Source organism: Hipposideros armiger, unplaced genomic scaffold (genome assembly GCF_001890085.2).
Source record: "Hipposideros armiger isolate ML-2016 unplaced genomic scaffold, ASM189008v1 scaffold_75, whole genome shotgun sequence".
NCBI lineage: Eukaryota > Metazoa > Chordata > Mammalia > Chiroptera > Hipposideridae > Hipposideros > Hipposideros armiger.
Window position 1 is genome coordinate 528,142 of NW_017731425.1, and position 23,832 is coordinate 551,973.

The window sequence follows — 23,832 nt, forward strand, 5'->3', positions numbered from 1 at the left end:
GGTTGAGTTTTGGAGAGTTTACAACAAGTTGAAGATGGAAGACCAAACTGTGCATTTTTGCCATATTTTACTGTTTTACTTCCATAAAGGGAAGAACGCGCATCAAGCTTGTGAAAAGTTGCATAAAGTTTACAGCGACAATGCTGTACAAGAACGTCAGTGCCAACGATGATTCATGAAATTCTGTGCTGGTGATATTCCCTATACTTTACATCCCATGACTTTTGTAGCTACCAATTTATACTTTTTTTAAAAAATATAAATTTTATTGGGGAACACCCATCAACTCCAAGTCAAGTATTTGTTTCAATCTAGTTGTGGAGGGCACAGCTCAGCTCTAAGTCCAGTTGCCGTTTTCATTCTAGTTACAGGGGGTGCAGCCCACCATCCCATGCAGGTATTGAACTGGCAACCTTGTTGTTAAGAGCATGCACTCTAACCAACTGAGCCATCTGGCAGCTCAGCGGCAGCTCAGCTCAAGTTGTCTTCAGTCTAGTTGTGGAGGACGCAGCTCACTGGCCCATGTGGGAATCGAATCGGCAACCTTGTTCAGAGCACGTACTCTAACCAACTGAGCCACCCAGCAGCCCCCAATTTATAATTCTTAACCCCTTCAACTTTTTTCACCCTGCCCCCAACCCCCTCCCATCTATCACCCTGATAACTCTAGTACCCATCTGACATCATACATAGTTATTACAGTATTACTGACTATATTCCTTATGCTATACCCTACATCTCATGACTACTGTGTAACAATCAATTTTTACTTCTTCTTTCCCCCCTTTACTCATCTCCCCAACCCCTTCCTGTCTGGCAACCACCAAAATGTTTTTCTGTATCTATGAGTTTGATTCTGGTTTGTTTGTTTGTTTGTTTGTTTTGTTCTTTAGATTCCACATTCAAGAGAAATCACATTGCATCTTTGTCTGACATACTCCACTCAGCACAATATTCTCCAGGTCCATCCATGCCACCGCAGATGGCAAAAAACCCATTCCCTTCTATGGCGAGCAATATTCATATGTACCACCTCTTGTTTATTCATTCATCCAATGAATTCATCCATCCAAGGACGGACACCCAGGCTGCCTCCACATCTTGGCCATTGTAAACAATGCTGCAATAAACATGAATGCACACACCCCTTTGAAGTAGCATTTTGGGGTTTTTTGGATAAATACCCAGAAGTGGGATCCTCCTTTGTTTCTTGTTATAGCTTTTGTTTTAAAGTCTATTTTGTCTGGTATAAGTATTGCTACCCCACCTGTTTTTTGTTCTTTTCCATTTTCATGAAATATCTTTTTCCATCCCTTTATTTTCAGTTTGTGTGTGTTTTTCAATTTGAAGTGAGTCTCTTGTAGGCACCATATGTAAGGGTCTTGTTTTCTTATCCATTCAGCTATCCTGTCTTTTGATTGGAGCATGTAATCTATATTTAAAGTAATTGTTGACAGATATGTAATTATTGTAATTTTATTCAAATTTTTATCTCTTTTCTTTCATCTTAAAGTAGTCCATTAGGATTCCTTGTAATATTGGTTTGGTGATGATGAACTCTTTTAGCTTTTTCTTGCCTGGGAAGCTCTTTATCTGTCCTTCGATTCTAAATGATAGCTTTGCTGTGTAGAGTAATCTTGGTTGTAGGTCCTTGCTTTTCATCACTTTGAATATTTTCTGCCAGTCCCTTCTGGCCTGTAAAGTTTCTGTTGAGAAATCAGCTGACAGTCTATGGGAGCTCCCTTGTAGGTAACTAACTGCTTTTAAGATTCTCTCTTTGGCATTTTAATTATGATGTGTCTTGGTGTTGGCCTCTTTGGGTTCATCTTGTTTGGGACTCTGCACTCATGGGCCAATATGTCTATTTCCTTCGCCAGGTTAGGGAAGTGTTCCGTCATTATTTCTTCTAATAGGTTTTCAATTCGTTGCTTTCTCTCTTCTCCTTCTGGTTATCCCTATGATATGAATGTTGGTACACTTGATGTTGTCCCAGAAGCCTCTTAAACTATCCTCATTTTTTTAATTCTTTTTTTTGCTGTTCTGATTAGTTGTTTTCTGCTACCTTATCTTCTGAATCACTGATTCAATCCCATGCTTCATCTCATTGACTGTTGATTCCCTCTAATGTATTCTTCATTTCCGTTATTGTATTCTTTATTTCTGACTGCTTTTTTATGTTTTCTGTCTCCATTTTTATGTTTCCTATCTCTTTGTTGAAGTTCTCCCTGAGATCATTGGGCATCCTTATAACCACTGTCTGGAAGATTGGTTGTCTCCATTTTGTATAGTTTTTTTCTGGAGCTTTATTCTCTTCTTTCATTTGGGACATGTTTCTTTATCTCCCCATATGGCAGCCTCCCTGTGTTTGTTTCTATGTATTAAGTAGAGCTGCTATGTCTCCTGGTCCTTAGTAGGGTGGTCTTATGTAGTAGGTGTCCTGTGGGACCCAGTGGTGCAGTCTCCCTTGTCACCAGAGCCAGGTGCTCCAAGTGTGTCCTTTGTGTGGGTTGGGTGTGCCCTTTTATAGTTGAGCCTTGGTTACTGTTTGCACTCGGTGGGAGGGACTGACCTTCAGGCTGAATGGTTGTGGGGACTGGCTGTGACTACAGTGGGGAAGCTATGGTGCAGGGGCTGACCCTACAGAGCAGGATTCACTTTAGCAGGGCTCTGGTGCCTTCCCAGTTTACGCTTTTCACCCTCTTGAGTCTGTGGAATTGTTTAACTCTGCCAGAAATATTTACTGTTTGTTCCAGCTGAAACTTAACAGGACACTTGAATGGGTTTAATAACATTTTGATCAGAAATTTGGCAAAATTGGAAGCTGAAGATTCAGAGCCTGATAGGAAAATTGTTTGGGCCTCTTCCCCTCAGTTAAAGTAAAACTATGTACCCGGGGGGAAGGGGAGACAAATTTCTAAAGGGAGAGCAGTCCAAGCTGAGGCTTGAGATGGACAGTGTCTGTCACTGTTGAGGAAGAGCAAAGAGCCCATGTGGCTAGAGGTGTAGAGGGAAGAGGTAGGAAAGCTGGGGGACCTCATCACACCCAGCCTGTCTTCTGATTGGGTGTTGAGTGATTTGGGTTCTGATTGGATCACTCTGGCTGCTGCGGAGACAGACTGTAGGGGTGCTGGGATGGAGGCAGGGGGCCTGTAGGAAAGTTCTGACAGTATCCCAGCAAGAGAGGGTAGAGGGGGTATCAGGGTGGAGGTGGGGGAAAGGGACTCGATTCTGGGTATGTTTTTTGTTTTTGTTTTTGTTTTTTTAATTGGGGAGGGGGACCAGCCAAGTTGTTGTTCTTCAATCTTAGTTGTGGAGGGTGCCAGTCACCATCTGGCTGCCCATCGGCAGCTTGTGGACTCTAAGCTAAAGGTGCTGTGTTACAATCTTAGTTGCGGGTGGGCGTAGCCACAATCCCATGCGGGAGTCGAACCAGTAGCCTTGTTGTTAACAGCGCATGCTCCATCTACTGAGCCATCCGGGCAGCAGCTCAGCTCATGGTGCCGAGTTCAGTCTTAGTTGCGTGCGAGCGTAGCCCACTGTCACGTCCTGCATGGCAAGGGCAAATGGGTCTCGAGAGGAGCGATGCAGATTGAATAAGAAAAAGAGACAAAAGTAAGATATGAGCGAGACCAAGGGACTCAGCCAGAGAAGACTGAGCCCCGACTTTTACTGAGAATCTTCAAAGAAGTAAAACTGCTGTCAATCAATTAGCAACCATCTGTGATTTGTGTGCCTTAAGGCCTTTTCCATTAACATATCCCATTGTGTTCCAACAAATGCTATGCCTTCGCCACATAGCCCCAGAACACTTGTTACTGTGTCCTCCCAGGGGAGATAACTATTGTCATTCCAATAGGTCCCAGCCACCTGAGACACCCCCCAGAGAGAGCTTTACCGGCCTCGGCCTTGGTCATACCGAGACACTCCCTCAGAGAGAATCCGTGCCTCAGTGCCTCAGTCAGACCGAGACCCTCCCTCATAACTAATAGGGTTCGAGGCTAATGCAGGGCGGGTGGTATTGGAATCGGTTGTAAGGCAACAGCCCACCATCGAACAGACAGTCTTGTTAGGAGCACGTGCTCCAGCTGAGCCTTTTGGCAGCTCAGCATCACTGGCCCATGTGAAAATCAAACCAGTGGCCCTGTTACTCAGAGCTCATGCTCTTAAGCTAACTCTTAACCAGCTGAGGCACTCGGCAGGCCCCGGGTTTGTTTTGAGGAGTAGACAGGATGCACTGATGGAGAGGTTGGAGAAGGGGGAGAAAAATGACTGGTGATTTTTGACTTGAGCAGATAGAGGGGTGGAGTGGCTCTTCCCTGAGAGTGTCGGAGGAAATAGGGAACATCAAGACTCAGGTACCTTAATACGATTTATAATTTGCTTTTTTTAAAATGTGAGTCCACTTCAGCATTTTTTACATGTTGATTCTCTGTTAATTTTGGTTCAGAGTATTTGTAAATTTAACATTTAGACTGAATGGCATGGAGCAGGGCCATGCTCTTCCAGAAACAAGGCTTTCAGCCCTCGTCTGACCACAGGGATGCCCTGCCCTTACAGCAGGAGCTGTAGGCAGTCAGAGCCCTGGGAGAGAGGAGACGCTTTCATGAGTTTCTTTACAGGAACTCAGGATGTCCTGGAACAACTCAGGTTTGTGGTCACAGTGCCTGTTCATTTGGGCTGCCCAGGCCTGGCATTTGGCCTGCTGGAGGAGAGCGGTTGACCCAGGGTCCTCTGCGGAGAGCTGGCCTTGAGCAAACAGCACACAGGAGGGGAGGCAGCCAGGTGTTCCTGGAGCTGTGGTGCCATGTTCCTGCATTTGTGTGGCAGTTGTGATTTCAGATACACTGTCCTCTTGTCCCCATAAGTCAAAAAGGGGGAACAAAACCTTCATAAGTACTTCATAACAAGAGGGGTGGAGGGTGTGTGTTTTCTGTAAACCTCAAGGTACCTGGTGATGTCAGATGTCAGGTGTGTTGAGGAGTGCACAGCCATGCAGCATGGTGGCTCCAGGGTTTCCTGTGAACATCTAGGTGATTTGAGTTCCGCGCAGGATGATACCTGGTGACAGATTTCTCTCGGTCTCTGGCGTTTCTGAGGTGTTCCTTCTTTCTTGACCTGAGGACAGAGGTGCATGTGGTGGGAAACCTGGCCTGATGGAAATGGTGGGCCCTTTGGGGTAAGAATCAGCCCCCACGGCTCTCCTGCAAGCCTTGGAGGTGACTCCAGGGAGCTGGGAGAGCTTGGGGCTGCAGAGTGAGCCGTAGTTGTCAGCCGGCCTTTCCCATCAGGCGCAGTGGGCTCTCTCTTGGAGCTGGGCACGTGGAGTGCTGAATACACACCTTGACTGAGTGGTCGGGTCCTGAGTTCCTGTGATGGAAGGAGCAGCAGCTGCGGGTGCATGTGGCACCGAAAACAAGCTGGGAATGTTGCCTCACTTCAGCGCAGGAGAAGCGCTGTGTGGGGAGCGTGGGCTGGGGCTTTTCTCCCCAGTAATAGAATTTAGAGGTTTTTCTGTGGTTTAAAGCAAAGTCTTCCAATGCTTTTATTGTGAACACTTTTGAACAGAGTAGAAAAGTTGAGAGAATGGAGTTACCTACATACACACCCCATGACTGAACAGTTGTCAATGTTTTATCGTATCTGCTTTATCTTTGTGTATGTATATTTTTTTCTCTGCAAGCACATTGCAGACCCAAAGCACTTCAGTCCATGTCTGAGCATAACAACAACGCAGTTTTGTTTGTTGCAGCCTGGACATGGAGACTTGTAGGGGGGTCAGCAGTGTGGAGGATGGGCCCTAGTCAGGAGCAGCTGGGCTCTATGCTCACTCCCTATCTTAGCACTGCTTCCTTATTTCTAGCCACAGTTTAGAATTTTAGAAATGTGTGGTGCAAAATTCCAGTTCATGAAAAGGAGTAAAGACAGATCAGCCTGTGTATTATCCCACATCGCCCTGTGTTCTTGTTCCTGCCCACCTCCGTGCTATGCTGTCCATGACCCTGGACAGCAGTGAACATGGCTGCACGTTCTTAAACTTTATGTAACTCCTGTAGCGCTGTCATTCTCATCTGTCAGGCGGCTGTTAACTGCCTCATACAGTCGTTAAATGAGAATGATGTATGTGCAGATACTGGGTCCCATACTGACAGAGAACAGAGATTCAGGAAGGATTATCTTACTTCTTCCCTAATGGGTGTTGAGAAAATAATCGTGGCTGTTAAAAAGGGCAAATCGTCCAGTTGGCAGGGGAGTAGATCTCCCCGCCTGCCTGGGTGCAGTTTACTTACAGCCCAGCTCTGTCCTCAGAGAATCTTGGGCTTGTTCTAGGGCAGGAGGAGATCTCAGAGGACCTTGGGGCCCCTTGGGGTACTGTGGGGACCTGTGGCAGCCACTCCCCCAGGTAGCTCAGGCCCCCTACTCCAGCCTTTGCCTGTACCCTGTCTCCCCCAGCCTGGAGACAGCTCTGTGCCTGTACCACTGGGGAACTGCCACCCGTGGCTTTGAGCAGCCAGTGTGTGTGGAGCAGAGGGCTCTGCCTGAAGAAGATGTGAAACAAGACGAGGCTGAGCTCCCAGGGTGGCCGCTCAGATGCCTTAGGGCCCTGCGGGGAGCTTCCTGCTGGGCTTGCTCCCCTCAAAGTACTTTGTTTTCTTTATCATACTGCATGCCAGGGATCCGCAAACTGCAGCTCGCTGGGAGCCACATGCTGCTCTTTGGGTATGTTCTGTCTCAAAAGATTGCCGACCCCTGGAAGAGCCAACTCTGTCCCTCAACAATTTAAAATTTATTCGAGAGCCATAAATATATGTTTACATAATCAACATTATGTGAATAATATCCTTTAAAATGTTTATAAATGAAACTATGATAGTTTTATTTTCATTTTCAATTTTACTTCAGAGTCACAGTTCGCGAGCCGCAATTTGCTAAACCCTGGCGGCTCTTCCATCTCAAAAGTTTGCCAACCCCTGCTGCAGACCATGCCTCCTCAGTGCCCAGGAGAGCTTCAGGGGGGAGAGGGGGGCTCTGCGTGGGCCGAGGACCTCAGAGAAGTCCTGTGGGCTGGTGGGACTGCTAAGAAACCTTTGCAAACGTGAAGGTGGAATTTGGCAGGGCTGGGAGAGAAGCTTTTGAATGAAGAAATCATCTGAGGGCACTTCGTGCTTGTCTGGGCTCCTTGCACAGGCCTCTGTGAGGCTGAGCCATGAGATATCAGCCATCACAGGTCTTCCTCAAGAAGCTCCAACAGGCCCCCAGGGAATGAGAATTAGCAGAGAGTAGCTGCCACTCCTGCCCACTGCTACCTTTTTTCCTGGCTCAGTCGTGCATGAAATTCACTCTGCTGGGAGCTGCAGTGGGTTGACCTGGAGAAGGAGGTCTGTCCACAGGTGTTGGCAGCCAGTTGGGGGCCTGCAGAGCCTCACAGTGGCACTAGGTGGCACTCCCACCCAGGGGGATCCAAACAAGGTGGATGGACTGGAAATTACAGGCTCAGTGTGGCCGGAAGGGCATTCATTCAGTGTGGGAAAGTAAACTTACCAAAGGGTTTTTGTGTTTCCCAGAAATGATTTGTCAGCTATTGTCTGGAATCTGGAAGGCATTTCCCTACTGAAGCAGGTGGTGGAGGTCAGGTTAGAAGGCAGGGAGGGCTGATCTCAGGCCAAACGTTGGGCTGCTTTATGGCTTCTAAACACCCATCGCCACGGGGGCTTTGATCATAAAGGAACTCTGGGAGATGGTGTAGAGCCACTGATTGGTCATTTTACAGGGGAGAATGTTGGCATCAGAGGCCGCTCAGCAAATGAGAAGCTGGGCTTTTGATACACAGATTTTTGTTTTTCCCCCTCAAGTCTAACTAACTTGGGCTGGGCTTGGTCTGGAAGTTCTGGACGCTTTGGGGAAGTCAAATAGTCTTCCAGGATCTTTCTGGTTCTGGCATTTCCTGTTGCTCGGATTCTGTGTCAGCATCTTCTTGTGCCTTAACTCCTTTTTATCCTATCTCGTGGTGTTTGGTTGGAGCTTTGAAGTGAGAAGGGGTCTGAAGTTTGGCCAGGGCTCAGCAAGTGCTGTGTGCCCACTGGGCTGAAACTTGACATGGCTCACCCCTCCCTCCCTGCTCCTCCTGGTGCCCTGTAGGTGTCGAGTATCACAGAAGTCCTTGAGGTAGGACCCTCGCCCATGTCTCCCCTTCTCCCTACTTCAGCCTCTTAGGTCTGTGGGTTGTCACGGGGCACTTGCTTGGGCTGGACCCAGATGAGGACTGGTGTGTGGGCTGTGTTTGCATGCCCCTATGCCCTGCTCCAGGCTTCCCTGGCCTAGCTACCCATCTCTTCACAAGCCGTGTAGTCTCCTTCCTGTTCCAAATGTTGCTTTAGAAACCAAATTCTCAGTGGTCAGGAGAAGTTTGGGTTGGCTCCTTGTTCAGTAGCTCATAGCAAGAAGAATGAGCCTCTGAGGCAGTCTGACCAGTGGGTGTTGTGGTGTCCTGGGGCATGACCAGCACAGGCAGCACCCAGGCTCCTGAATTGCACACCCTTTCTCTGGTTTAATAGTGTTCCCTGTCAGACCCTTCTCGAGAAAAATGTTAAGGTGGTTCATTCCATCCCATGTTGACTTGGTGGGCATGGGAGCAGGGTGCTGACCCCACAGGCTGGGGCTCTACCATCTAGTGGGGTAGAAAGCCAGGGCACAGAATCACCCCACGTTCTTCATCCTGCATGCTCAGCCCAATGGCCAACCTTGCTCCCTGGGTCTTGTTTGCTGGTCTACACAGGGGATTTTGTATGTCGGGGGTGCATCTGCCTCCAGTTGAGAAAAAGTGGGGGTGGGGGCAACCTGTGTCTTCTCGATGGGGTGTAGGAAGGAGCAAGGATTTAGATGCCTTCTGTCTCACTTGGAGGGCTAGAAAAGATGGCTCTAGGTGGCTGTCTGCGCCAGAGAAGCCGGCCAGCACCTGGAGGCTGGGAGCTTTCCCAGAGGGGCAGGTGTGGGAGAGGATGTGATGGGGGAATCAGAGAGGAGTGGCCCCAGGAGACCAACCCCTGCTGCGGACCGGAACTCAACCCAAACCAGTAGGCATTACTGGGGAAGTCCCTTGACTGTGATCGGCGGGAGGCTGGTACTCTCTTCCCTCTTAAAGGGGCCTCTGGGTCGGGCGGGGCTGGGTTGGGGGTGGAGCGCAGCTCGGGGTGTCTGGTGTCCGCCCTCCTGCCCCCGCCCTGGCGGTCTGAGTGGCTGGAGCCCGAGCCCCGCCCGCCAACCCAAAGCTTCCGTGGAGGAACAGCGCCTCCCGGGAGTTGGCTGTGCTTGGAAGCTGAGCCCGACAGGACCACCTGCTGGTGAGTGAGCCCGGTTCAGTGGGGGCTGCCTACCCAGCTGGGAGGCGGCTTTCAGACCTGGAAGGGCTGTCCAGCCCCCTGCGGTGTGGGACACGCCCTTACAACTTGGAGCCTGAGGCCCTGGGGCCAGAGGAGCCCACCCCACAGTCTCGACCAAGTTGTGGGCTTCCCGGTCCCCACATGGCGGTCACGGGGCAGGCTGGATGAGCTCACTTCCTTCCACATCCTGTAGCATCTCCTGGCCTTAGGGCCAGGAAAAGGGAAGTGCTGGCGCTGAGAGCCCTGGCAGAAATCTCCATAGTGCTGCCAGAAGGGCCTGGGGTAGGGCCAGAGGGGGAGGGAAGCGGCACTGTTTCTCAGTGGGAGCTGGGGGTGTCACCATGACACCACCTGAGGGGAGGGGAGGGGGTGACATGCTGCCCTTCACCGAGCCCCGTTCCCTGCTGGTGCCAAGGATTGCTGGGTTGGAGGTTCCTTTCCTTTGGGAGTCCTGTCCCACCTCTCCCTGCCCTTCCCTGGGCCTCCCCTCAGGCCAGCTTGAAAAAGGCACTCTTGGGCCCATCTCTTTTCTTCCTCTTCTCTTGCCCAGGGCTTTCACCAGGGAGATCCATTTTCCTTTTCCCTACTTTTAAGTTTTGTCTGCTTCTAGCCCTGGAACACTGGGGAGGAAGGGTTGGTGGCCCCACCTGAGCGCAGCTGCCTAATGGCCTTGCTTCAAGGGGGTTTGGGGGTGGAGAAAACTGCCCTGCCCTCCAGGGTGGGAGTGCTCAGAAAGTCAGGCCAGTAGACATGCTTTGGGGGGCACTGGGGTTTCTGCTTAGGCTTCAGGAGGGGTGACCCTGGCACCCAGTGAGATTTCCACTCAGGATGCAGGAGCAAATTATCATGTGGTGTCAGGCTTGGACACAAGCAAGGAGAGCCTGCTGTGGGGCGGACAGTCCTGATTCCCCCACTGCCTTCCTGGCCTTGCCGAGACTCAGACCTGGATCTACCAGGGTCCTAGGGAACCAGGCGGGAGCCCACACACACCCCCACCCCCCACCTGTTGTAACTGATAACTGGCCTGGGTCCACCCCCCCCCACCCCCGCCCCCCGCTTCAGTTGGAACGTTCCATTCCACTGAATGGGGAGAACTGTTCCCTCCGTCCTGGTTAGTGAGGGGTGGATAGGGATGTTGCAGCACTGCTCGGTGTGAACCCCCAGAACAGTATGCCCTGACAAAGGTGACCCCCACCCCACCCCCCATACCCTGTTGGGCCATTGCTTCCTACTTATAGGGACACCCACTGCCCCTGCAGTTTAGGCTCCTCTTTCAGAACTGCTGCCTGAAGCCGTGTTCCTTCCATCCTCCCAGGGGAGCAAGCTTCTGTTCCCCCAAGAGTGTGGGTTTGGAAAGGGAGGTGAGACGTCTATAGCCAGGTTTGAGGAATGAGGCTGCACCAAGCTCTTGCGTGGAAGTGAGGAATGGAGTTTCTGAGCAGAGTTGTCTGGACCATGGTCACAGCCATGATGTGAGCCTCCTGGGGGTGGGCAGGGGAAATGACCAGAGAGTGCCTGTGACTTGCTAGGCCTTTCCCCACTCTCAGAGTAGGGGTGTGGGGAAGGCAGCAGGGATTTGCAGTCACCAGATTGTCCCCATCCCCCACCAAAGCCACAGAGTTCTCATGTTCTGTATGGCGGGCCCTTAGACCCTGTAATGACTTTGAAGTCCTACTGGTCATAGCCCAAAACTCACCTCCACAGTGTCCTTGTCACTCTCAGGAGACAAGGAAGGTATCTGCACTTCCCTGCTTCGGGGCACCCTCCTTGCAGGTTCCTCATCTGGCCTGAGCCCCCCCAGTTGCACTCAGGGAGCCAGAGGGACAGAAAGCTGGCTTGGGCTTCAAGGGCTGTCACAGGTGTGGACGGAAGTGGAGCTCTGACATGGGGAGGCCTGGAGCCCTGCTAGCTGAGACGTGGGGAGTGACTTCTAGGAACCCCTAGAGTCCATCCTACAGCTCTGAGCAGGACAGAGGGCGCCCAGCTCATTTCCTGGGGGACAACTGAATTCATATCTGCTCCCTGAGGACCTTTTGCGGCCTGCAGACTGTGCTTTGGAAGAAGCCTGGCATCCTGGTCTCAGTGTCCCATTTAGAAGAGGAGGTAGAGGAGTGGCAGAGCCGGGACTGGGGGGTGAGGACCTCCTGCCCCACCCCTCAGGGAAGTTCCTAGTCCCTCCAGGACAGTGGCTCCTTGGGCTGGTCCCCCTTAAGCTCCCTGTACTGTGGAACGGGGGTGAGGGTCCTCCCTGCCCTGGTGGGAGGCCCTGGGGGGGAATGAAGTGCAAGTGTGGGCATCTGCTTTGAGGACCTGAGGCTTCAGGCCAAACTGGGTTTGTCCATGGGCTCCTGAACCTGCCTTTCTGACAGTGTGCTGCCGTGGTCACTGTCCCACATAGTAGGACAGTAAGGAAAACTAACAGGAGGAGGCCATGGCTCCCGTCCCCTCCCATGAAGCTTCACTGGCCCCGACGGGTGAATCCCAGGTGTTCGTTCAGCTGAGCTTTTCAGTTTCTAGAAGCAGGAAGAGAGCCTTGTCTTGGGAACCAAGCACCAGACTCAACCCCGATTGCTCGTCAGCCCTCTGGACCTGTTCCCTTGGGGAGCAGTATGAGGCCAAGGCCTGGTGGGCCAGGAGGGGTGGGGATGTGCTCAGCATGTAGGCAGTGTGTTTGAGGCAGCCTGACCATCGTGATGGGACCTTAGCAGGAGGGAGGTCAGCAGGGCCTAAGGCTGGGGTGTCCGTGGGGCAGTGGGCCTGGTGGGTGGGCGCCCTCCTGCCTGGCCACCCACACTGAACTGTCCCTGCCACTCATCAAGGCCAGTGGCCTGGAGAAATGAGTGCTGCTGGTGGGGCCTAGACCTGCTTTGGTCTGGGGTGGGCCAGGCCTTGCCATCTCCTCTGTCAGGGCAGAAATCCATGCTTATGTCCAGACCTTAGGCGGCCTTGTCCTGGCTCCCATGGGCCCCTGTACACCTGGGGTCTCGTCAACTACCCAAACAGGTGCTGGGCTTGTGTTTTCACCTCTGTGGCTGAGGTGGGTTTGCTGGGTGTCAGACCATCCCCCTGTGTGGTAGAGGCATGTCTGAGTTGGGGTCTCTTGCTGGATCGCAGCGCATTGACCATGTGGGGTTGTGAGCTGGGTCAGGTCTCTGCCTTCAGAGCTGCCCTGCAGCTGGGATTGGAGGCCAGGCCCATGGGGTGTCCTCCCTGGGCTTTGACTCCCCCAGAGTGAAGCAATAACAACCATAGAGTGCTCTCCTGTTATCTGGGAGGCGACTGAAAGGGCTTTATGGAGACAGCATGTCCTCCCGATAGCTAGGCAGGCCCCTGACAAGAGTGCTGTCCCTGTTCACAAGCAAAGATGAGGAGGGACACTGGTGTGATAGCCTCAGTCCTGGCCTGTTCCCATGTCCCGTGTCCACACAGTGCCTGGTCCCCTCCCTGCCATCAGCTCACTGGAATAGGCAGGTGGCTGCCTGGGGCAGAGTGAGCCAAGCTCAAGGCTGGTGCTGCAGGCCCCAAGCAGGTGTGTGACCAGTGCCTGTCTTCCAAATAGTCCCATTTCCACATCAGTTTTCCCTGAGGTCACATGGGTGCTCATCGTGTGAGTAGGCCTTGGGGGAAAGGTGCCCAGTATGGGGGGCTCCGAGGCCGGGGGGCTCCGAAACAGAGGGCATGGTGAGGAAGAGCCAGAGCTGGTCAGATGGCCAGGATCTCACGAGCTGCACCTCTCCTGCTTTCCCTCCTTCATTCCTCAGATGCTACTTTGTCACCTGAATGGAAAATGGGTCAGGTCCTGGCAAGGGAGGGGCTGCCCAAGCCGCAGACTGGGCGACGCTGGGCACCGGCCTGGAGCGCAGGGCTCAGATTCCCGCTGTGCTTCTTGGGCCCAGAAGCGCCTTGTCCCCTCCCTGCCATCAGCTCACTGGAGCAGGCAGGTGGCCAAGCCTGGGGCAGAGTGAGCTGAGCTCAGGGCTGGTGCCGCAGGCCCCTAGCAGGTGTGTGACCAGTGCCTGTTTTCGTAATAGCCCCGGCTCTACCCTGCGCCCCTGAGCCGAGGAAGCGGCCCACCAGCCACTGCGGAGCAGTGACAGTCCAGGAGAGCCTCTAGGGGGAAGGGAGGAAGGAGGAGGAACAAAGGCAAGCGTGCTGGCCCCGCCCTCCCAGCCCGCCCACCATGTGTCAGTCAGAGGCACGGCGAGTACCGGAGCTCCGAGCGGCGAAATGGTGAGATGCTGCCGGCTGCCTCCTAACCCCGCTGTGCCCCGCCACGACCTCCGCAAGGTCAGAGTTCATGTCCAGCGGCCCCGAGGTGGAGGTGGCGGCAGGGGCCCGGGGGATCAGCCCCCGAGGCTGGAGGGGCCTGGCCCGGGGGGCCTGAGTCGGAGAGCCCGCTTCAGGTACCCAGGGAGGCGGATCGGGCTGGTGGCCCACTGTCTGTGCTGCACCTTAACTGCTACCCCCCTACCCCCGGGCGTCCCCACTCCGCTGTGGTGCAGCTCTTCCGGGATTGGTCCCTGTGCTTCTGCAGTGAACTGGGGGGCGGCGGCCATGGGAGGGGGGAGCAGTGATTTGTCCAGCTTTGCTTGGCTCCCCACCCCTTCCCGAACCTTTTTAAACCACAGTAGGGTGGGATGGGAGAGAAAACTAACGTAGGGAGTCTGGGGAGCACTGGAGGTGCCGCACTTTAATCGCCATCACGGAATTGGGTCCAGCCATTGGTTCAGTTCTCCATTTTTTCTGCTTTTAAGTATCAACTGAGATGCCTCTTTGTTCCTTGGTTTGTTCAGCAAGTGGGGGCAGAGGACACAGCGCTGAGACTGCACAGGAATAGATGGGAGTCTTAGGCAGCTGAATGCAGTCTTTACAGATCAGGAAACTGAGGTCAGGGAACATTCTCAGAATGGATAGCAGTGTGGTCTCTTGATGGCTGCCCTGGGGCCTCAGGAGCATTTTCCAGGGCTTAGGCTTGTGAAAGGGGACTTGGGCCTCACTGATACGCCTCAGGCCGCCAGGATTCTAGTGGGAAGGCGGAGCCTGTGCTGAATGCACTGGGTTTGGGCTGGTGGGACCTGGGGAAAAGCCCACCCACCTTTGCTGAAAGGAGGGGCCTGGGTCTGGTGTGTGGTCCCAGCAGACCTGTGAGGTGGCCTGAGGGTGAGGAGGGCAAGTTACCCCCACCAACCTGGGAATCGGTTTTGGAGAACCTAACCTGATAAATGACTATGCAGATAGATGGAGGTAGCTGTTAGGAGGTGTGTGTGTTTTCCTTGGCGATTTTGTCAGGCCGAATCGCTTAATATATGAGGAAATGAGAGGCCTGGGGCTCTAGAGAATTCCCCAGACCCTGCAGTTGAGTGGTAGCAGTACTTCCCCCACTGCCATGTGCTGCTGTGCTGATAGGGGCTCTTGGAGATCAGACTATCTCCTGGTGCCCTGGGATGGTGGGGGCTGTGAGGCTGGCTCTGTACCCCGTCTTCTCTGTGCTGTGCCCGGTGGTGCTTAGCCCTGAAAGGCCTTGCTGGGGCCCCTCTCATGTTCAGAAGCTGCTCCCTTTGGTTAGGAGCTGGGCCTAGCCCTCTGTGTCTTGGCTGTCGCGATCCCGATCCCGATCCCGTGTCCTCCCCAGCTGGCAGGGTGAGAGACTGGGAGGTGAGTCTGCCGACCAGAGGCAGCCAAGCCCTGACTCAAAATGAGGTTGGGATGAGGGGCAAGCTTGCTGAGGGCGGGGTGGGGGCTCCCAGTCCCTGCCAGACCCTGGCTGCTGACCCTGTCCATGGGTGGACGTGTGCTCTGCAGGTTGCACTTCCCCCAGCTGGCTCTGAGGCGGAGGCTGGGTCAGCTGAGCTGCATGTCCAGACCTGCCCTGAAGCTGCGCTCCTGGCCCCTGACGGTTCTCTACTACCTCCTGCCCTTCGGTGCCCTCAGACCACTCAGCCGGGTGGGATGGAGGCCCGTGAGCAGGGTAAGTGTGTGCAGGCTGCTGGCCTGGCCCGCCTCCAGGCATCCTGAGGTTGGGACCCAGGAGACCCAGAAGGAGACATCTGTTAGATTAGAGGTGATGGCTCTGGGGGCTGAGCCTTCCAGGAGGGTCGTTTTGAAAGGCGAGGTGATTGAGATGGCTAGTCGGTGGCTGTGTGCAGAAAGGTGACTGAGGGCTCGCTGTCCACTGTCTGCTGTTTCTGCCTGCATTCATGCCATTTGGGGACTCTCCTGAAAGGAAACCACATTGGGCATTCAAAAAAATGGCGTTTGATTTCTTGTGTTCAGGCACATGTGAGCTTAGAGGTGATTTTGAGAAGAATCCAAATTAATTCCTGGATGCCAGAGGGTGGTTCAAGAGTCTGGAGCCTGTTTGGGCCCTTAAGGGTGGGGATGCCTGGGGAACCCCAGGCAGCTCCCTGGAGAGCGGGCTGACACCAAGGAGGAAACCTTACTCCTAAACCCTTGGAGAGCCTGGGTGGGAGTGGCGAGGCCTTGAAAGCTCAAGGGCACCTGAAGGGCCCTGGGTATTAGACCTAGGGTCACTCGGCAGCTCTGGCTACTCCAGTGGACAGGAGTCAGCTGGGAGGAATTCTGGGAGCCACTAATTCAACACCTTCTAGAGGTGTTTAAAGTTGGAATGAAATTACTTTTACACCTTGGGGATTTGATGTCATGGTTGTGTTCAGACAAGCAGCAGCCACCAATTAGAGGCAGGTCCCACTATGTCAGTGGCACCTGGAAGGGTCGCATGGCCCTGAGACTTTGGCTGGAGGGGCTGATTCCCTTGTGGACTGGCCCATAGGAGAATGGCACTGAGTGCCAGGCAGGGCTCATCAGGGTACGTCCCACCCCTCTGAGCCTGGCCCTGGTGACAGCGCTACAGCGAATCTGCACGATGCCCAAGTCCCTGACCGTGTGTGTGTGTGTGTGTGTGTGTGTGTGTGTGTGTGTGTGTGTGTGTGTGTGTGTGTGTGTGTGTGTGTGTGTGTTGGCGTGTTGGCATGTTGGCGGGGGTGAGGGGGCTGGTGTCCTCCTGCTTTCTGGTAGGACGAGGATGTTCACTTTGGGCTGTAGACTTTCCCTTGCACCTGGGGCCTCCTGCTTCTTTCTGTGGTCTGGGCATAGGCAGCATCGCCTCCTGCCACAGCCTGTCTGTGACGGTATCAGATCCATTTATGCTCCCTCCCCCGATTCAAGAAATAAGACTGTGCTGGCCAGTCTCTCCTGGGACTGGGGCAGCTGCTGCTCGATTTCTGCATAAAAAGACTGGAACACCTGAGTTGTAAGTCACTGTGTCACGGTCCAGGCCAGTACTCGGCTGGTGGGAGTGTTTGACAGGTTCAGTCTGGTTCCTATTGAGAAACAGCACATCACAAAGCCAGCGTGGGGTGCCTGGGCCTCCTGATGTGACCCTGCCATGGGGGGCAGCTGACTGGGTGGGGGTTGGGGGGGTACGACAGCAGGCTGTAAATGTGGCTGACACCCGCCCACCTGTGGCTGCAGGTGGCCCTGTACAAGTCGGTGCCCACGCGTCTGCTGTCGCGGGCCTGGGGCCGCCTCAACCAGGTGGAGCTGCCGCACTGGCTGCGCAGGCCCGTCTACAGCCTGTACATCTGGACCTTCGGGGTGAACATGAAGGAGGCCGCCGTGGAGGACCTGCACCACTACCGCAACCTCAGCGAGTTCTTCCGGCGCAAGCTGAAGCCGCAGGCCCGACCCGTGTGTGGCCTGCACAGTGTGGTGAGGCTTCCACGCAACTCCTCCCTCCAGACATGCCAGTCTTGTTGCTGCCTTTGGGAACCAGTCCCAGCAGCCCCCATGGGTGGCCTGGTGGGCGTTCCTCCCAGGGAGGAGGAGGCCCTGCCCTGTGTCCCCTCCCGTCCTCCGTGACCCCTCCTTGACAGCAAGCCTCTCCTGGCCCTTGCAGATCAGCCCATCAGATGGGAAGATCCTCAACTTTGGGCAGGTGAAGAACTGTGAGGTGGAGCAGGTGAAGGGGGTCACTTACTCGCTGGAGTCTTTCCTAGGCCCGCGCACCTCCGCCGAAGACCTGCCCTTCCCCCCAGGTGGGTCCTTGCCTGATTGCAGGCAGGTGGTCCTGCTGCAGTGTGACGGGCTGGAGGTCAGAACACGAAGTCCCAGAGTAGGTCGGGGAGGGAAGGGACGCTGGGAAGGCTGGAGAAACAGGGCTGGCCCCTGGGCCCGGAATCACTGCCCGGAGCCTGTGTCCAGGCTGCCTGCCAGCCCTGTGCTGGGTGGCATCAGGTGCTTGTCTGAGAACCTGGCCCTCGTGTCTGTTCCCCACAGCCACCTCCTGCAGCTCCTTCAGGAACCAGCTGGTCACCCGAGAAGGGAATGAGCTCTACCACTGTGTCATTTACCTGGCCCCTGGGGACTACCACTGCTTCCACTCCCCGACTGACTGGACTGTGTCCCACCGGCGCCACTTCCCAGGTAGGCCGGGGGTCGGCACAAGACTGAGAGCTGCCTCCGTGAGCCCCAGACAGAGGTCCTCAGCTTCTAGGTGTCAAAGGACCCAGGCTGCAGTTTGGGGTGCTGAAGCTAAGTTGATTGCTTTAGTCTGGAAGGGAGTGGGCAGTGGGGGATAGGCTGGGTCCAGCCCACTCTGTATTTGGAGTGACATGGGGGTGACACTGGGCTCTGGGAGGCTGGTACTCCCGCTGGGTGGGGAGTAGCAGTGTCCCTGCTTTCATAGGCTCCCTGATGTCCGTGAACCCTGGCATGGCCCGTTGGATCAAAGAGCTCTTCTGCCACAATGAGCGGGTGGTCCTGACTGGGGACTGGAAACATGGCTTCTTTTCGCTGACAGCTGTGGGGGCCACCAACGTGGGCTCCATCCGCATCTACTTTGACCGGGTGAGCAGAGCCCAGGCCCTGCTGAAGCTCAAGGGCTGGGCCACTTGGGGTCCCCCTGCCCTGTCTTCTGTGCAAGTCAGCTCTGTCGTGACTAAGTTCTAGGAAGGGCTGGATCCTGAGCTCCTGCTGTGTGCACCCCCCATATTTGCCCGTCTGGAGGTGGCTAGAGTGGGAGGGAATTAACCTCCCCGCCTGGCACTTTGATTCTGCTGGGAACCAAAGTGGAACATCGATCTTGGGTGGGGCGTGCTGACTGGAGGCCCAGTTCCAGGACTGTGTCTGGAGACCGGCCCATGGGCTGAGTCGCTGTCCCCACCTCCCTTTCCAAGCTGGGTTGGGGACAAGCAGCAGAGGTGTGTTCAAGGTCTAGGAACAGGTGTTCACATGCTCTGCCCTGGCCTCCCCCAGGACCTGCACACAAACAGCCCACGGTACAGTAAGGGCTCCTACAACGACTTCAGCTTCGTGACGCATGCCAACAAGGAGGGCATCCCCATGCGCAAGGGGGAGCACCTGGGCGAGTTCAACCTGGGTTCCACCATCGTGCTCATCTTTGAGGCCCCCAAGGACTTCAACTTCAAGCTGAAAGCAGGACAGAAAATCCGATTTGGGGAGGCTCTGGGCTCCCTCTAGAGCCTCTTTCCTGGCTGCAGCTGCTGAGGGATCTTTTCCAAACAGAAAAATGGGAGGGTCTCTTTGAGGGGAACCTCCACCGCTGTCCAGGGAGGGGACTCTCAGGCGTGAGGTCTCACCAGGCAGGACCTGGGTGACCTCTGTTCCTGTCTCAGAGACACAGATGAGGTCAGAACCCCCATCATGCCCTAGGCCTACAGTGTCTCTCTTCCCACCCTAAAGAGAAAGTAAGTGCTGGGATGATCGCAGATTCCGTTTTGGAGAGGTTTTGACCTCTGTTGTATAAACTGGAGACCCTTTGTCTCCTGGGTGAGCATTGTTGGTCTTGGTTTCCATTTAAGACGATAAGTGGTGATGTACCTTCTTGCTGCTCCTCCCATCACTGCTTTTGGTCTCCCCTGCATGGGGTGAGGTGCCTCTGGCACTGACTGTGGGTCTGCCCCCAGAGCAGGGCCATGGGGGCTTTAATGCAACTGCTTTCTGGTCCCCAGTTTACCCACCCTGCTCGTTGGGAAACCCTGTCTTTCCTCTCCACACTTGTGGCTGAACACATCACCCAGCTCTGCCAGCGTCTTCCAAGGATGGTGACCAATGGCAAGGTGCCTTGCAGGCCCCAGCAGGCAAGGCCAATTACTGAACCCACGTGAATGGGGCAGGCAGGCAGTGGTGGCTGGGCGTGTGCCACTCCCCAGACCTACAGTAAATATGGGAAAGTTGCTGCTATTGATTCAGGGGCTTGTGTTGGAGGCAGTGGCGCTTTGGTATAATATATTGGGTGGGAGGGGGAAGGGAGGCAGGGTCAGTGCCTAGAAAACCTGTCCCCAGGTAACAAGTATGCTGTCCTTGGGGAGCCACTGATGGTGGGGACAGGGCCAGGTTTCATGTCTCCTGGGGACTCTGAATTTCTCCTGCAGGAGAAGCCATTTGAACTTTTTCAACTGTATCAGTAGCACAGTATTTTTGTATGAAAAGTGGGAGACTTCTGAACAGTAATTCATTTAATTGCAACATTTTGAAATAAAAAAATAACATAAAACTTTATCTCTGCATTCTGTTCCTGGAGGTGGACGGAGGCCTCTAGCACAGAGCTCGCCGCAGGGCCTGGACACGGGCAAGGCAGGCGTTGATGGGCTGGCGCCGGGCCTGGAGCTCTGCTGCCAGCTGCTGGATGTGCAGTTCCACCTGGGGGCCGAGAAGGGACAGGCTGAGCTGAGAAAGCACAGCCAGAGCCCCGCCCAGGGCCCCCTGGGGCCTCACCTCCTGCAATTCTTTCTGCACCTGCTGCTCCGCTTCCTGGTCCTCAGACCTGGGCTCCTCCTGGCTCAGCTCCAGCCACCGGTGCAGGCTGCCTGCTTGCCGCTGGTAGGACCTAAGGGAGTAAGACACCTGCTGTCCTGGCTGGGGCCCTTGGAACCTTAGGCTTGGGGAGAAGCGTATCAGCTACTTCTGGTTTGGGAGAAGGGCTCCTGTTCCTCTCCCAAACTCCACCTCCAGCAGATGGCAACTCAGGTAGGCCCAGCAGAAACCCTGCCTGTCCCCCAAGGCTGCTAACTCCTGGTAAGGGTCCCTGGCTTGGGGACATGGGCTCTGGCCCCAAGACCACAGGCAAGACAGGACAGCCCACTGCATGCAGCTGGAGCCCCCACCTGTCTTCGCACCTTTTCGTCCCATGTCACACCATCACTGGGTAGACCATTGGCCCGGCTTTCACATGACCTAGTCAGGTTTCAAGTTTTGCTCAGCTTTGTCATCCCATAGGTTAACGACAAAGGCCAAACTGGCCTTCCTGAGCAGGACCAGGGGGTAAATATGCCCCTGGTATGGGGAGGCTGGCAGTGCACACACAGCACAGGCACATCAGCCCTGGCAGCCAGCTCTAGGGAGGCAGCGCCCAGCTGTTCCCTATGGGCAGGCGGCAGGGCTGTTTCTGGGTCTTACCGGAGGTTCTGCTTTGTGGTCTGGTAGTCCTGCAGTTGCTGCTGGATGCCCTCAAGCTCAGCTTCCAGGTCGGCGTGGCCCAGGGCAACAGGAGAATAAGCTTGACCACCCTCCAGGTTGGGCCCAGGCTGAATGGAGGGAGCCTGGGTGCTGGGAGTGGCCCGAGTGCCCACCGCGCTGAGGGGCTTTAGGTACACGCCTGTAGTTTCAGAGCCAAGCCCAGGCCTGGTGCCTGTGAAGTCCCCAGGAAGGAGCAGACGGGAGTCAGGGACACTGGCTAGGGATGGAGGGGCCTGGGGTGTAATCCCAAGGGAGGTCTGCCGTGCTGAAGCCTGTAAAGGACAGATGGACACTGAGCAGGGAAGCTAGGGAAAGGCCTGGGATGGGGCGCTGAGGCCATCCACTGCAGGGGAGGGTAGGCGAGGCCCATCCCACCAGGGCCCTAACACAGATGGAGAAGGTTCCACAAGCAACCCAGGGAGCACCCCTCTAGTCCATCCCACCCCTTCCTCAGGGCCTGGCTCAGCACTGCCTCCTGTAGTTGTTTCTGACCTTTCATCCCTGTCTCACTCTGAGCTGTGACCTTGCCTTTCAGTGAGAAAGGGTCAGAGGCAGTTGTTCTCCTTGTCCAGCCACCCACCTACAACTCGCCTCCATTCCCTCCTGGTGACGACAATGTCCTCTCTGCTGTCACCCCATCACCACTCCGCAGCTCTCCTCTTCAGGCACCAGCTCCCTGTGGTGGCCCAACCCTGCCTGCTACCGTGCCATCCCGTCCCATCCCGTCCTATCCCCTTTGCCCCATTAGCGAGCGCTGGTGCTTTCTCCTCCCTTCCCAGACTCCTCGACTTTGATGTCACCTGCCTCAGGGATCGGCGGCCCCTTTCCTCCTGGGTGACCTCATTGGTTCCCAGGGGTTTACTTACCTTCAATCTATGCTACAAGTCTCAATTTGGATCTCCAGCCCTGACCTCTTCCCTGAAGACCAGACTCAATCCTGTTGCTTTATCTCAAATTTGACGGGTTCAAAACATGCTTCTTGCTTCACCCCAAATGGGTCCCCACCGTTTTCTTTCTTTCAGTAAAAGAACTCATTATTCCCTGAGTTATCCAAGTCAGAAAACCCAGGAGCCATCTGAATTCCTTCACTCTTACCAGAACCTAGTCTGCCTGTCCCACCATGTCTGCAACCACCAGCATCTTTTGGGCGGTCATATCACAGCAGCCAACCATCCTCCACAACTTCCTACTCTCCTTAAAATCCAGACTTTGCCCTCCACCAGGTGCAGTGTGTCTGCAGGCGGGGGTCTTTCATCCCGACCACTGAGATGTAAAGCCTCACGAGCAAGGGCCTCGGTGGGCCGGTCACTGCTGTGTCCCTAAGACAGTGGCACCTACGCTTGGTGAATGAACGGCCTCCCTGCATCTTCCCGAGCCAGGAGTGTTCCAAAAGCAGCGAGTACAGCTATGGCTACAGCATTGACTACACAAGAGCGAGCACTGAGGCCAGACCAAAGAATGGGACCCCAGGTGACCAAGGGGGGCTTACCCCGGCCAGTGTGTCCACCCCTCGCAGTGTGAAGGAGGAAGGCGGCAGCAGCTCTGGGCCTGTGCTCGCGGTGGGGGGCAGCTTCAGGCCAGGGGGCCTCAGCAGGGCCCCAGGCTGGGGCAGGGTGCTGCTTGGGATCAGTGCTGTCAGGGCCTTTGCCATGAAGGGCCTCGTCAGGGAAGGGCCTGCTGGCTGGGCCATGCCAAGGCAGTGCTCCCTCAGCGCCTCAGGCCTGAGTAGAGAGAAGGCAGGAGCTGGTCAGGCCGCGATATCCTGAGGAGCAGGAAGGAAACGGGGCCACCGGCCCTCAGGCCCCGGATGGAGGTACCACCTACTTTTGGGGCCCAGGACCACACGACCTACCCCTGCTTCCCAAGGGTGCCACACCCCAGGGGCCTCTGGCTCTGCAAGGGCTCTAGCAGGAAGTCTGGGCGTCGCGGCTGCTTCCTTGCCAAGCGGACAGCATTGCTGGGAAGAAATACGGGCCCATTCCTCCAGGCTGCCCAGAGCCTGCTGGGGGCCTGAGATCTCTGTGGGGTAGGGGTCATCCAGTCTGACCCCTCCAATCTTACAGGGAGACTGAAGGCCAGAGAGGCTCTTGCCCGAGGTCAGCAGGTGAGGTGGGTTGGCCTGGGTCACATGGAACATCTAGCAATTCCAATGAAGTGAGCCTGATGCCACAGGTGCCTCACCCACGTCATCTCATTTGACCTGTACAGCAACCCAGGCAACAGAGGTGCTCGTCCCATGTCACAGGGAGCCAGGCCCTTGTCAGTGTCTGGGGGTGAGGCAGGCAGGGCAGGACCGAAGCCTGGGCTAGTGGCCCTCCCCCCTAGCAACGTCTCCCCGAGGCTCAGGCAGCACTGGTCGCGGTGGCAGCCAACAGCTACATTGGCACGGTGTGGGTGATGGGGCATAAGGGGCACAAAAAGTGGGGCTTTCAAGAGGGATCCTCTTTCCTGGCTGTAAGGGGAGAAGCGGGACACTGGCAGGTCGGGGCAGGGGGGTCGGGCTGCCGGACAGCTATTTCTCCCAGCACCTGGGAGGGGCAGTCTGCACTCCAGAATGGAAGGGGAAATCCTGCTGGAGAGAGAGGTCCCAGCGGCTCAGCTGAGACTCTCAGGACCCAGTGTCCTCCCTCCTGTACAGTCCAAGCTTTTGCCCCAGGTGGGAGCAAGGAAGAAGAGGCGAGGGTTGGGCTACTCACAGCTCCAGGAGATTGGGGTCCCCGGCATCCAGGGCCAGGCTGCCCAGAGCTCCCTGAGGCCCACGAGGAGCTCGTGACCTCTTGATCTCCAGGGTGGCATCCCCAGCCCCAGCAGTGATGTGGTTGGGAAGTGGACCCTCGAATGTCACTCTCCTGCTGGGCACGGTGGACGTGGGAGGCTGATGCTCCCTGCCTGGGCCCAGCACCTTCTGTTTCCAGAGCATGGCACAGCGACAGACTGCACGGTGGAGACTGTGGGCCTC

At 55.2% G+C, this 23,832-nt stretch overlaps 2 protein-coding genes across 29 annotated transcripts in view; one reads left to right on the forward strand and one right to left on the reverse strand.

Moving 5' to 3' along the window:
• The window catches only part of PISD (phosphatidylserine decarboxylase), a 59,829-nt gene extending 39,913 nt beyond the window's left edge, over window positions 1–19,916 (forward strand). Inside the window, exons 1-8 of one of the 7 annotated variants that reach the window (XM_019643080.1) lie at window positions 9,235–9,338; window positions 13,409–13,780; window positions 15,180–15,345; window positions 16,869–17,105; window positions 17,293–17,431; window positions 17,673–17,819; window positions 18,082–18,242; window positions 18,651–19,916. In XM_019643080.1, coding sequence (XP_019498625.1) covers window positions 13,605–13,780; window positions 15,180–15,345; window positions 16,869–17,105; window positions 17,293–17,431; window positions 17,673–17,819; window positions 18,082–18,242; window positions 18,651–18,875 — 1,251 coding nt within the window. In that variant the 5' untranslated portion in view covers window positions 9,235–9,338; window positions 13,409–13,604 and the 3' untranslated portion in view covers window positions 18,876–19,916. The other 6 variants (XM_019643083.1, XM_019643085.1, XM_019643084.1 and 3 more) reach the window with 6 other exon arrangements.
• SFI1 (SFI1 centrin binding protein) overlaps window positions 19,853–23,832 on the reverse strand; it is a 107,791-nt gene continuing 103,811 nt past the window's right edge. For 20 of the 22 annotated variants that reach the window (XM_019643059.1, XM_019643056.1, XM_019643055.1 and 17 more), the window contains 6 exons: window positions 23,570–23,832; window positions 22,726–22,830; window positions 22,363–22,594; window positions 20,814–21,145; window positions 20,133–20,244; window positions 19,853–20,057 (listed from right to left, as the gene is read on the reverse strand). In XM_019643059.1, the coding sequence (XP_019498604.1) occupies window positions 19,953–20,057; window positions 20,133–20,244; window positions 20,814–21,145; window positions 22,363–22,594; window positions 22,726–22,830; window positions 23,570–23,832 (1,149 nt within the window). In that variant the 3' untranslated portion in view covers window positions 19,853–19,952. The other 2 variants (XM_019643066.1, XM_019643063.1) reach the window with 2 other exon arrangements.